Below are 14,080 nucleotides of genomic sequence, written 5' to 3' on the forward strand. Positions count from 1 at the left end.
TGTTAAATTATAATCCCCAATGTTGGAAGTAGGGCGTGATGGTAGGTGTTTGGGTCAATATTAAACTATAAACAATAACTTACACATATCATAATGCACATAATACTAGGACTCAATATTGGTTTAACATTAGAAAATTAATTAATGAATCCACTCATGTTAGCAGATGAAAAAGGGAAAAAAAGGATTATTTCAGTATTTGAAAAAATACTTTTTATTATACTCAGAGTTTATTCAATACAATCTTTTAGAAATGAGAAATAAAGGTGCGGCTGGCAAGATGGCTGAATAGGAACAGCTCTGGTCTGCAGCTCCCAGAGATCAATGCAGAAGGTGGGTAATTTCTGCATTTTCAACTGAGGTACCTGGCTCATCTCATTGGGACTGGTTAGACAGTGGGTGCAGCCCATGGAGGGTGAGCTGAAGCAGGGTGTGGCGTCGCCTCACCCAGGAAGCACAAGGGGTCAAGGATCTCCCTCCCCTAGCCAAGAGAAGCCTCCAAGGACTGTGCCATGAGGAATGATGCACTCCGGCCCAGATACTGCGCTTTTCCCACGTTCTTCACAACCCGCAGACCATGAGATTCCCTGGGTGCCTATGCCACCAGGGCCCTGGGTTTCGAGCACAAAACTGGGCGGCTGTTTGGGCAGACACCAAGCTAGCTGCAGGAGTTTTTTTCATACCCCAGTGGTGCCTGTAATGCCAGCGAGACAGAACCATTCACTCCCCTGGAAAGGGGGCTGAAGCCAGGAAGCCAAGTGGTCTAGCTCAGTGGATCCCACCCCCACAGAGCCCAGCAAGCTAATATCCACTGGCTTGAAATTCTTTCTGCCAGCACAGCAGTCTGAAGTTGACCTGGGACGCTGGAGCTTGGTGAGTGGAGGGTCGTCCGCCATTACTCAGTCTTGAATAGGTGGTTTTCCCCTCACAATGTAAACAAAGCTGTTGGGAAGTTCAAACGGGGTAGAGCCCACCATGGCTAGCAGCTTGCCAAAGCCACTGTAGCCAGTCTGCCCCTCTAGATTCCTCCTCTCTGGGCAGGGCATCTCTGAAATAAAAGCAGCAGCCCCAGTCAGTGGCTTAGAGATAAAACTCCCATCTTCCTGGGACAGAGCAGCTGGGGAAAGGGGCGGCTGTGGGCACAGCTTCAGCAAACTTAAACATCCCTGCCTGCTGGCTCTGAATAGAGCAGTGAATCTCCCAGCACAGCACTCAAGCTCTGCTTCCTCAAGTGGGTCCCTGACCCCAGTGCATCCTGACTAGGAGACACCTCCCATTAGGGGTTGACAGACACCTCCTACAGGAGAGCTCTGGCTAACATCTGATGGGTGGCCCTCTGGGACGAAGCTTCTAGAGGAAGGAACAGGCAGCAATCTTTGTTGTTCTTCAGCCCTCGCTGGTGATACCCAGACAAACAAGGTCTGGAGTGGACCTCCAGCAAACTCCAGCAGACCTGCAGCAGAGGGGCCTGACTGTTAGAAGAAAAACTAACAAACAGAAAGGAATAGCATCAACATCAACAAAAAGGACATCCACACTGAAACCCCATCTGTAGGTCACCAACATCAAAGACCAAAGTTAGTCCACGAAGATAAGGAAAAACCAGTGCAAAAACGCTGAAAATGCCAAAACCCAGAATGCCTCTTCTCCTCCAAAGGATCACAGCTCCTCGCCAGCAAGGGAACAAAACTGCATGGAGAATGAGTGACAAATTGACAGAAGTAGGCTTCAGAAAGTGGGTAAAAACAAACTCCTCCGAGCTAAAGGTGCATGTTGTAACCCAATGCAAGGAAGCTAAGAACCTTGAAAACACATTACAGGAATTGCCAACTAGAATAACCAGTTTAGAGAAGAACATAAATGACCTGATGGAGCTGAAAAACACAACACGATAACTTTGTGAAGCATACACAAGTATCAATAGCTGAATCAATCAAATGGAAGAAAGGATATCACAGATTGAAGATCAACTGAATGAAATAAAGTGGGAAGACAAGATTAGAGAAAAGAGAATGAAAAGGAATGAACAAAGCCTCCAAGAAATATGGGACTACGTGAAAAGACCAAACCTACATTTGATTGGTGTACCTGAAAGTGATGGGGAGAATGAAACCAAGTTGGAAAACACTCTTCAGGATATTATCCAGGAGAACTTCCCCAACCTAGCAAGACAGGCCAACATTCAAGTTCAGGAAATACAGAGAACACCACAAAGAGACTCCTCAAGAAGAAAAACCCCAAGACACATAATCATCAGATTCACCAAGGTTGAAATGAAGGAAAAACTGTTCAGGGCAGCCAGAGAGAAAGGATAGGTTACTCAGAAAGGGAAGCCCATCAGACTAACAGCAGATCTTGGCAGGAACCCCACAAGCAAGAAGAGAGTGGGGGCCAATATTCAACATTCTTAAAGAAAAGAATTTTCAACCCAAAATTTCATATCTAGCCTAAGTAAACTTCATAAGTGAAGAAGAAGTAAAATCCTTTACAGACCAGCAAATGCTGAATGATTTTGTCACCACCAGGCATGCCTTACAAAAGCTTCTGAAGGAAGCACTAAATGTGGAAAGGAACAACTGGTACCAGCCACTGCAAAAATGTACCAAATTGTAAAGACCATCAACACTGTGAAGAAACTGCATCAACTAATAGGCAAAATAACCAGCTAACCTCATAATGACCCAATCAAATTCACACATAACAATATTAACCTTAAATGTAAACGAGCTAAATGTCCCAATTAAAAGACAGACTGGCAAACTGGATAAAGAGTCCAGACACATCGGTGTGCTGTATTCAGGAGACCCACCTCACATGCAAAGACACACACAGGCTCAAAATAAAGGGATAGAGGAAGATTTACCAAGAAAATGGAAAGCAAAAAAAAAAAAAAAAAAAAAAAAAGTGGGTGTTGCAATGCTAGTCTCTGATAAAACAGACTTTAAACCAACAAAGATCAAAAAAGACAAAGAAGGACATTACAAATGGTAGAAGGATCAATGCAACAAGAAGAGCTACCTATCCTAAATATACATGCACCCAATACAGGAGCACCCAGATTCATAAAGCAAGTTCTTAGAGACCTACAAAGAGACTTAGACTCCCACACAATAATAGTGGGAGACTTTAACACCCTACTGTTGATGTTAAACTGATCAACAAGACAGAAAATTAACAAGGATATTCAAGACTTGAACTGACCTCTGGACCAAGGGGACCTAATAGACATCTACAGAACTCTCCACCCCAAATCAATAGAATATACATTCTTCTCAGCACCACATCACACTTATTCTAAAATTGACCACATAATTGGAAGTAAAACACTCCTCAGCAAATGCAAAACAATGGAAATCATAACAAAGAGTCTCTCAGACCACAGTGCAATCAAGTTAGAACTCAGGATTAAGAAACTCACTCAAAACTGCACAACTGTATGGAAATGGAACGACCTCCTCCTGAATGACTACTAAGTAAATAACAAAATTAAAGCAGAGATAAATAAGTTCTTTGAAACCAATGAGAACAAAGACACAATGTACCAGAATCTCTGGGACACAGCTAACGCAGTGTTTCGAGGGAAATTTATAGCACTAAATGCCCACAGGAGAAAGTGGGAAAGAGCTAAAACCGACACCCTAACATCACAATTCAAAGAACTAGAGAAGCAGGAGCAAACAAATTCAAAAGCTAGCAGAAGACAAGAAATAACTAAGATCAGAGCAGAACTGAAGGAGATAGAGACACAAAAAACCCTTTAAAAAAATAAATGAATCCAGGAGCTGTTTTATTGTTTGTTTTTTGAAAAGATTAATAAAATAGACAGACTGCTAGCTGGACTAATAAAGAAGAAAAGAGAGTAGAATCAAATAGACACAATAAAATTAATAAAGGGGATATCACTACTGATGCCACAGAAATGCAAACTACCATCAGAGAATACTATAAACACCTCTATGCAAATAAACTAGAAAATCTAGAAGAAATGGATACATTATCAGACACATACACCCTCCCAAGACTAAACCAGGAAGAATTCAAATCCCTGAATAGACCAATAACAAGTTCTGAAATTGAGGCAGTAATTAAAAGCCAACTGACCAAAAAAAAAAAAAAAAAAACCCAGGACCAGATGGATTCACAGCTGAATTCTACCAGAGGTACAAAGAGGAGCTGATACCATTCCTTCAGAAACTATTCTAATCAATAGAAAAAGAGGACTCCTCCCTAACTCATTTTACAAGGCCAGCATCATCTTGATACCAAAACCTGGCAGAGACACAACAAAAAACAATAAAATTTCAGGCCAATATCCCTGATGAACATTGATGCAAAAATCCTCAATATAATACTGGCAAACAGAATCCAGCAGCACACCAAAAAGTTTATCCACCATGATCAAGTTGGCTTTATCCCTGGGATGCAAGGCAGGTTCAACATACACAAATCAATAAACATAATCCATCACATAAGCACAACCAATGACAAAACCCACACAGTTATCTCAATAGATGCAGAAAAGGCCTTTGACAAAATTCAACAGCCTTTCATGCTAAAAACTCTCAATAAACTAGGTATTGTTGGAACATATCTTAAAATAATAAGAGCTATTTATGACAAACCCACAGCCAGTAATGTCCTAGGCCTTCATACTCACTCACCACTCACTCACTAACTCGCCCAGGCAACTTCCAGTCCTGCAAGCTCCATTTATTGTAAGTGCCCTATACAGATGTACCATCTTAAAAATCTTTTATATTTTTTACTGTATATTTTATGTATTTATATATACTTAGGTACATAAAAACCGTAGTTGGTGACTATTACCAAATTGTTACCATAAATGTAACACTTACTGTGTTACAATTGCCTATAGTATTCAGTACACTAATATGCTGCACAGGTTTGTCACCTAGGAGTGATGAGCTATTCCATATAGCCTAGGTGTGTAGTAGCTACTATATATACCATCTAGGTTTCTGTAAGTACACTCTACGACATTTACATAATGACAAATTCACTTGAAAGCACATTTCTCAGAACGTATCTGCATTGTTAAACGACACATGACTGTGTCATGTTAGCTTTTTGTAGATGCTTTTTATCAAGTGGATAAAGTTTCCTCCATTCCTGCTTTATAGAGAGCTTTTATCATGAATGAATATTGAAATGTGTTAAATTTGTTAAATGTTTATTATGCATCAACTGATATAACGTAACTTTTCTTCTTTTGTTTGTTAACATGGTGGATTATTTTGATTGACTTTTTGAGATTTAATCAGGCTTGTATTTCTGGAAACAACCCCCCTTGGACATGGGGTACATTTTTTTTAATATACTGTAGAACTCTATTTGTTAATATGAAGTTATACGTATCTTTACATATACACACACACACACCCACTCTCTCTCCTGGTTTTGGTATCAGTGTAATAATAGCTTCAAAAAATAAATTGGAGAGTGTTCTCTCCTTTTCTGTTTTCTGGAAAAGATTGTGTAGAATTGGTGTTTTTTTTTTTTTTTTAAACATGGTAGAATTCTCCAGTGAAACCATCTAAACCTAGAGATTTCTTTTTTGGTAGTTTTAAAATTATGAATTCAATTTTCTTAATGGTTATAGAGTTATTCAAATGATCTATTCATGCGTGGTGAGTTGAGTTAGTTTGTGTTGCAGGAGGACCACTGCATTGTGTCCATTTTGTCTAAGTTGTCTAATTTATGTGTGTGGAGTGGTTTGTAATATTCCTTGATTGTCCTTTGTTATATGTGGTGTCTGTAGTGATATCACCTGTTTCATTATGATATTTAAAATTTATGTCTTTTCCTTTTAATTTCTGCTTGAGTTTGCTAAATTTTATTAATCTTTTAACAGAACTATCTCTTTGTTTCATTGATTTAACTATTGTTTTCCTCTTTTAAATGTAAGCGTTTTCTGTTCTTATCTTCAGTAATCCCCACCCTCTACTTGCTTTGAGTTTATTCTGCTCTTCTTTTTCTAGGTTCCTGAGGTGGGAATCTGTTGCTCACTCAAGACTTTCCCTCTTTACTAATGCTTGCATTTATTGCTATAAGTTTCCTTCTCAGTACTTTGATATGTCACAGTTTCATGTTTATCCAGTTCAATGTATTTTTAAATTTTTCCTTGAGACTTCTTCTTTGACTGATAGATAATTTTGAAGTGTGTTTTTAAATTTCCAAACGTTTAGCGATTTTCATATCTTTCCTATGCTGATTTCCAATTGGATTCCCTACAATGATTTCTGGTTTTCACCTGCTCTGGATGATTACTATTGCTTTTAAATTTGTTGTGGCGAGTTTTAGGGCCTAGGACAGCTCTATTTTGCCATGTGTTTCATCAGCACTCAAAAAAATGTGTGTATTCTGCTGTTATTGTGTGGAATATTCTGTAAATGCCAAACAGATTCTTTTGGTTAATGGCATTTTGAGTTGTCTTATATTCCTGTTGATTTTCTTTTTTTTTTCCTCTTTTTAAAAATATGAAATGCTTCATAAAATTTTGTGTAATCTATATGCAGGAGCCATGTTAATCTTATCTGCATCATTCTGATTTTAGAAAGTGCTGCCAAAGCCAACACTCCTTGCTGACTTTCTGTCTAGTTCTATCAATTATTGAAAAAGGCATGAGAAAATTTCCAACTATAATTGTGGATTCATCTATATCTCCTTTCAGTTCTGGCAGTTTTCTTCTTTTAAAAAAATCAACTAAAGTTTATTTAATTAAGCATAAAGTTACTTTCACATTTATCTACAACCACAGTGAATACAGTTCTTGGCATGAAGACACCACCACCTTTAGAATTTAAAGCCTCCCCCCCTGCAAGATTACATATATAAAACTCCCACTATTGTTTCTCTAAGAGTGGATTAGTTCACCAAATTAAAATAGTTATACTATCTAGAATATAGTAAAATGGAACGATTTACTCATAAGATTCATATTTAAACGATCTTTATTTACAAAATACTATCCTGAGAATTATGATTCCATTAAACTTCAATTTGGGCAAAAGTGCAATCACTTAAGTAACAGCAGTTACTTAAACCGAAAATGAGATCAGTCAAAATTACTTTTGAAGAAAGCAAAAATATTGTCAGGTTTCTTGCTGTGGTTCTGGATGTTCAGTAGCATTGAAGGCGGAATCAATCCTGAAGGGAACTCGCTTCTACCTTCAGAATGCGGGGTTGGGGTAAAATCCAGGTCTCAGATGAAGGTAAGGAGGTAAACCCCTCGGTGGATAGATGTTTCTCATTGCAAATGGAGCATGTGGTGGACCTGGGAAATCCCTTGGTGGAAAATAACCTTGAGAAGCTCCAAACATGGTTCCTGGAGGAGGTGGGGGGAAAGGAGGTCCTCTTCTCATGAATGGGCCACTTGTATCCACTGGAAACAATGGACCGCTGATTGGAGCAAGAGGTGGAGGAATAAAGCTGGGGCCAGATGCTTCATTTTCAGCAGGGAGAGATGAATCAGGCACATTTGAATTACCAGGATCATCTTTGGCATCATTTCTACTGGATTCCATTTCTGAAGACATTGACCCATCCATTTTATCCAAAGAAGGCATATTAAAACTTCTGGGTTCTGCTGGTCCAGACAGTCTATCAGAATTAGAATAAAATCTGTCTTCCCTTTGTGGAGGAAGAGCTGAATCAGGATATGATTGCCCTGGTGGAGGAAACATCATCTTACGGTCCTGTTCCCGCGGAGATGGCAGGGACCAGTGTCAGAAGGAGCCCTGTGAGGATCAGTTAACCTATCACAGCTTGGTTCTCCTCTTTCATTGGTAATCTGATGGTCCAGGGGATTCCCTGGGCCTCTTGGGCCTCTTCCTCCTCCTCTTGGATGCACAGGTGAGAGTCTGAGTGGATCCTCCAACAAAGTTTGAAGGGAGGGACAAGCTCTCGTTTCAGATGAAGGCTGACCCAATGGTGTGGGACCATATGGGGAATGCTCTCTGCCAAATGCTGTATTTGAAACATCGAGTGCATTAGGATCTTTTTCTAAAAGTTCAAATTTCAACTCTGTTTCAGTTAATTTTTGTCTGTTGTGAGCATTTTCTTTCCTTAAATCATTGGAGTTTCTTTCAGCAGTCCGAGCTGCCAACCAATTATCATGTCCTTTTTTCTCGTAGGAAATAACCTGCTTTTGATAAAAATGAACAGTTCTCTCCAATTCTTCTTCAAGGTCTTTGGCGAGCTTTCTATAGGTCTCCAGCTCTTCAGTGGCACGGCTGATCTTTTTTTCCACTTTAGAAAGTTTCTCTTCTTCCTCTATCCGGTAATTTTCCTCTATTGTCAATTTCCTGTGGAGTTTCATTTCATTTTCTTGATATAATTCAGTCATTATTTTAAGTTTCTGTTGAAGCTTCTGATTCTCACTTTCAAAATGTAGGTTTTCTGACTGCAAAGATGCTTGTTGAGTCTGAATATTTTTCATATACTCTGTAAGCTCTTCCTTTGTTTTGTCCACTTCAGATAACTGAATAATAATGCGGTTTCTTTCTCCTTCTAAGGTTTTGAAAGAAACATTTAACTTAGCAGCATGAATCAGTTTCTTCAAAGCTCCTTTTGGAGGATCATCTAAGTAAGCACCATTTTCCGATTGACTGTTCACTTCTAATTCCAAGTTATCATCATCCGTTGTGTCTTCTTCAAGCACAGCAACCTGATCTTTCATCTTTAGCAAGTGTCCAGTCAGAGTCTTGATGCGATTTTCTTTATCATTCAGAACTTGTTCTGCGTGTACTTTGGAGTCTTCAAATGTTATTTTCTGTTTATTAAGTTCACTGTCTTGTTCTTTCCATACTTCAGCTTCTTGCAAAAGCTGTTTCTGGCTTTTCTGAAGTTGAGAATTTTCATTCAAAGCATCTTTTATTGCTATCGCCCATCGTTCTTCAGTTATTTTAAATATCTTGCAGATGATTTTGGCTTCAGCTATTTGTGATTTGAGGGATTTTGACTCATCTTCTAGAGACTGTATCCTTTTTGAAATATCCGCCATCAATTCATCTTGTTGAGAATGTTTAGATTTCTCTTCTTTTAACTCTTTTTCTAGACAGAGGATTTCATCCTCAAGTTCAGAGTTGGACCTGTTCAACTTTTCACAGGTTGCCTCCAAACTTCGTGCTTCTGCTGCCGCCTTCTCAAAGCTGGCATTCTCTAAAGATGACTCTACTTCATAGCCTTCAAACTCTTTTTGAATAAGGCTAAATTTTTCAAGTAGTTTACATTTTTCTTCAATTAGTCCAGAAAGCGTTGCACCAAGTTTTTGCTCTCTTCCCATGTAAAGCCGACTCCTAACCGATCTAAAACTTCTCCACAGAAAAAGGAGAACAACAAAAAATCCAACAACAGCTGCACATACCACCAGTTCCGATGGAAAACCGTAAGGATTCGAATCTGGTCTCATACCCTCAGGTAGTGCTGCCACAACTCTGCGTAGCTCCTCCAGGACCAGCCCCAAGTAGGGCTGAAGGGTAGCACCGGGCTCCTCCATAGCGGCAATGCTGCTCTGGCGGTCACCGCAGTAACACTGGCCACAACAAGCGGTGGAGAACACGCAGCCTTGGTTCTGGAAACCGAATCTGCACGCGGCAAACAATCCGAGCGGACCACTGCGGAGCCGGCTGCGGGGGGAGCTGGGGATCGCGGGCACCCACAGGCCTCACAGGCCCATGCTGCCCGCCCCACCCACCCCCGGCCCCCTTGTTACACTTTACATTATGAGGCAGCGCTGGTCTGAGCCCGACCCGCCTTAGTTCTGGCAGTTTTCACATCACATATTTTGAAGCTCTGTTGTTTCGTTAATACACTTTTAAAATTGCTGTCTTCTTCATAGATTACACCTTTGATCGTTATATAGTCTCTCTGTTTCTGGTAATCTTCTTTGCTTTATCTGATATACATACAGGCACTCTTGCTTTCCTTTCATTAATGTTTGTGTAATATATCTCTTTTCATCCTTTTAATTTGGCCGGCCCTGTATTGGTAAATTTCAAGTGAGTTTCTTGTACACAGCATACAAAACACATATAAGAAAGGGTCATACTTTTAAATACACTCTTCTATTATCTGTCTCTTGGTAGACCATTCATAATTAAACTAATTGTTGATACTTTAGTGCATAAGCCTGACATTTTTTGTTTTCTCTATCAACTCTTGTTTCTCTGCTTGTTTTTCATGACTTCCTGTGAGTTATTTGAACATTTATTTTAGAATTCCATTTTGTTATTCATAGTGTTTATGGTGTATCTTCTTTTTTATAGTTTTCTGGTTGCTTTTTTATAGCTTAGTGGTTGTTCTAGATATGCCTTTATACATACGTTATCACAGTCAATCGGTGTCATCTGTATTCCAGTTTGAGTGAAGTATAGCAACCTTATGTCATTTTATGTCTCTTTACCCTCCCAAATTTATAGTATAATTGTCTTACATCCATTTAGAATAACACTAGACAATGCTATCTATGATTTTTGCTTGAAACATCAAACATAATTTAGGAAATCGAAATCTATGCAAATAAGTGAGCATTTTAGAGCTGCCAGAAGGAAATCGGACACAACCTGTTTTGTCTTTCATTTTTTCTTTCTTTCCTTTATATTGATCATAGATATTATGATGCCCTGTCTATTAACTCCAATATCTGTAATTATCTGTGCATTTGTTTTTAATAATTGATTTATTTTTTATCAGTCTGCATTTCTTGCTTTTTTGTATATGTGGTAATTTTTTTAAAGTATGCTGAGTTTCTGGATAATATGATACAGAAATACCCAAAAATTTTGAATTTTTTTCTGGACAGATGTTATATTACTTGTAGATCACCTTGCTGCTCTCAAGACCTAGTTTTAAGCTGTGCTATGGTAATGATATTTTATTTTCCTCTTAGGACATATGCCTTACTCCTAGGATACTGTGCCTCTCCTTAGAATCTTTAGGGTCCCAGCTGGGTTTCTCAGTTGTTTACCAACATTTCCCCATCTGGCTGGATCCGAACCCCAGTAGCTTTCCAGGAAATTTTCAGTCCCCGATGATCTCTTCTGCTTTCCCAGCAGTTGCTTTCTACTAGGTCTCCCCTCTTCTTAGCCAACTGTCACATAGCTAAAGAGTCACAGAAGGACCAAAGTGGCATTTACACACCCATTGCTAGGGTTCTTTCTACGTTGAAGATGCTGTTTTTTTAAACAAAATGTAGACTGTTGTCCTGTTGCCCAGGCTGGAGTGCAGTGGCTATTCTCAGGTGTGGTCATAGTACACTATATTCTCAAAGTCTTTGAGCTCAAACAATCCTCCTGCCTCAGCTTCCTGAGGAGCTGGGACTGACTATAGGCACACACCACTATACCTGGCTTGAAGATATGTTTAATAAACCTAACCTACCAAACATCATAGCTTAGCCTAGCCCACCTTAACCATGCTTAGAACACTAACATTAGCCTACAGTTGGGCAAAATCATCTTACACAAAGCCTATATTATAGTAAGCTGTTGAATATTTCATGTAATTTATTGAATACCGTACTGAAAAGGAAAAACATAATGGTAGCATGGGTACTTGAAATATGGTTTCTGCTGAATGCATGTCACTTTCCCACCATTGTACCGTTGAAAATCTTAAGTGAAACCATTGTAAGTTGGTGACTGTCTGTATTCGTTTATTTATTTTACTACTTTCCCTTTTTCTTTTAATAGTTGAAAGGCATCATAAGGTAAAATATTACTGCCTAAAAATACTCTGCTTCTCTGGAAAATAAAAAAGACAGAAGTTTCCAAGAAATCTTTCAAGAGATATAAAAATCGTATGAAAATGAGATAATTAAAGAATAAATCTGTAATTATGCATGTTGTAAAATACAAATGGGAGGCTGGAAGAGAGACTGTAGATGCGCCATGAAAATGAAAGCAGAAATGAAGTAGGAATGGAAACATTTATATAGGACTTGTGAGATATAGTATCTTGTTTTTGTTCAACTCTAAATAGTTTTCATGTCTAGCAGAGGACTTGGAAATTATAAGCTACTCAACAGTGAATCTCAGAGCTTTCTCCATTCATCTCACGGTTAGTCTTATATAAATATACAGCTCTGTAATGATTGTATGTATCAATTTTTTTTCCAGTCAAGGAGTTTTCCTCCTCATGTTCATTTCTCTGAAAAATATCACTTGGTACTAGATGATGTGAATGGCTGTGATTGAACTGGTTACTTAGGGTAATAGGCTGACATCTTGTTTCAGCAATTAAACAATAAAAAAGATGTTCTTTATTAAGATATGAATCCATTTCTTAAAGAAATTGGTTCCATAGATTTCCATAGCATTAACTATGTTGATAATTCAAATGCCTCATCACTGAACAAAAATGCTCAACCTCAGAGACTACCCTCGCACATAAATGTTTTTCTTATTTTCAGTTGAGTATTGGCCAACTCATATCAAACACTGTTGATAGATTTTTTTTTCAAGATGGCAATTAGAGGCTTTTACCATGCCACAGCCACTTGGAGATAGCAAGGCAGTGCATAAAGATAAATACTGTGAGCTTTAATTCGAGAAGGAAAATGGAGATCCACTGGAATTGCGAAGAACACTCCAGATCCTGAGAAAGAGAATGCTGGCAAACAGCCACCATAATGCTGTCCAGCTGAGAAAAGTGAATGAAGTCCCAGTACATGAGAGGTAGAAGCTTCCCTCTGTGACTCACGTTTCCACTGAGGATCAGAGCAATCCAGGCTGAGAGACAGCACTTTGTTTCTCCCAAATCCTGGAGCTAACTTCAGGAGAGGCTTGGAGATGCTGATGGGGACAGACACTGGAAAAAGCTACAGGCATTTTCCCAGCCCCAGGACAAAGAACAGGATACCATTTTTAATTTGGGTGCATCTAAAGTCAGCCGTTCTTTGGCAACCCAGCAGCGTGGCCATGCAGGCATTTTAGTATTGGGACAGAGATTGGAGCACCTGCTCTGGATCAGGGTAGGGTCCTCCACAGCCAGAACCATGGAAAACATCTCAACAGTAGGCACTGGAATTGTGCTTTCCCCAGTCACAGGCCTTGGGCAAGAGGAGAGCTGCCACAGCTGTGGTTTCTCCTGGGCAATGAGACTTTCAGCCAGGGCCAGCTTGATGAACTAGAACTGGTCTGTGTGTGTTATTACTGGGTGTCCCAGACTACTTTCCTGAGACTGTGGTGTAGCAGGGCCTTCTCCATTCTACACATAAGCAGATCTCCAAGCCTTTAAAGCACTCGCTCTCATGGGCTAGCAGCCTGGGTTGCCCCTTCCTTCCTGTGCAGAGATCCTTGTGCAAGGGGGCCATCTCCACTTCTTGCCCAGGCAGATATCCAGGGATTCAGAGTGCCCATTAGTGCAAATCAGCAGTCTGAGCTGCTCCATTCTTCTGGTGCAGAGATTGCGGTGCAGTGGGACCCTCTCTGCTCCACAGATTTCCAGGTATTTGGAGCACCTGCTTGCCTGGAGCAGTAAGTAGCCTGAGCCACCCCATCCTTCCTGTGCAGTGATAGTGGTGCAAGGAGACCCTCTCCACTCCACAACCAGGCAGATCTCCAGGCATTTGGAGCAGCCACTCTCCTGGATTAAGAGATTAGGCTGCCTCTGACACTCCTATGCAGAGAATTTGGGGCCAACTTCCTTGCCGAGGCACGCCTCTGGACACTTGGTGGCTGCCCACTGGACTCTCCCTCAGAGCTGGTGCTAGTGCTTATTGTTGGGAGACCTGTACGTGGACTTGCCGGGTCCAGCCCTACCCAGTGTTTTTCCAGTAAACAAGGATCAAGTATACACCCAGCCCCATTGGCTGCAACCTGCTATTACCCATATGCCTCATCTATTGACTTGTAGGTCAAAGTACCCAGCCCAATATAAAACATGCAGACAGAAGTGCATAGGGTTATGGAAGCAAAGCCAAAAGACCCTACCCAGCATTATCCTCAGTCACATCCTCTAGGGAGAGGAGGAAAGGGAAAGGGAAAGAAACAGAAAAAAAATATATAGGGAAAGGAAGGAAAATAAAAAATCCGAGCTTCGGCTGGCAAGACGGCCGAAT

The 14,080-nt window shown here is 40.1% G+C and overlaps 1 protein-coding gene and 1 non-coding gene across 2 annotated transcripts; both read right to left on the bottom strand.

The window, feature by feature from the left end:
* Positions 1–6,491: 6,491 nt before the first annotated feature.
* LOC115838089 lies at positions 6,492–6,594 on the bottom strand. Its single transcript, XR_004033140.1, has one exon. It is a non-coding gene; the product is annotated as a U6 spliceosomal RNA (small nuclear RNA).
* A 518-nt stretch (positions 6,595–7,112) lies between these two features.
* LOC100593896 (cTAGE family member 15) lies at positions 7,113–9,517 on the bottom strand. Its single transcript, XM_003282325.4, is given in 4 exon segments — positions 7,113–7,150; positions 7,153–7,208; positions 7,210–7,738; positions 7,741–9,517. Coding segments are annotated over 4 exon segments (2,400 nt in total).
* Positions 9,518–14,080: the final 4,563 nt, after the last annotated feature.

This window comes from Nomascus leucogenys, chromosome 13 (genome assembly GCF_006542625.1).
Source record: "Nomascus leucogenys isolate Asia chromosome 13, Asia_NLE_v1, whole genome shotgun sequence".
NCBI classification, from domain to species: Eukaryota; Metazoa; Chordata; class Mammalia; order Primates; family Hylobatidae; genus Nomascus; species Nomascus leucogenys.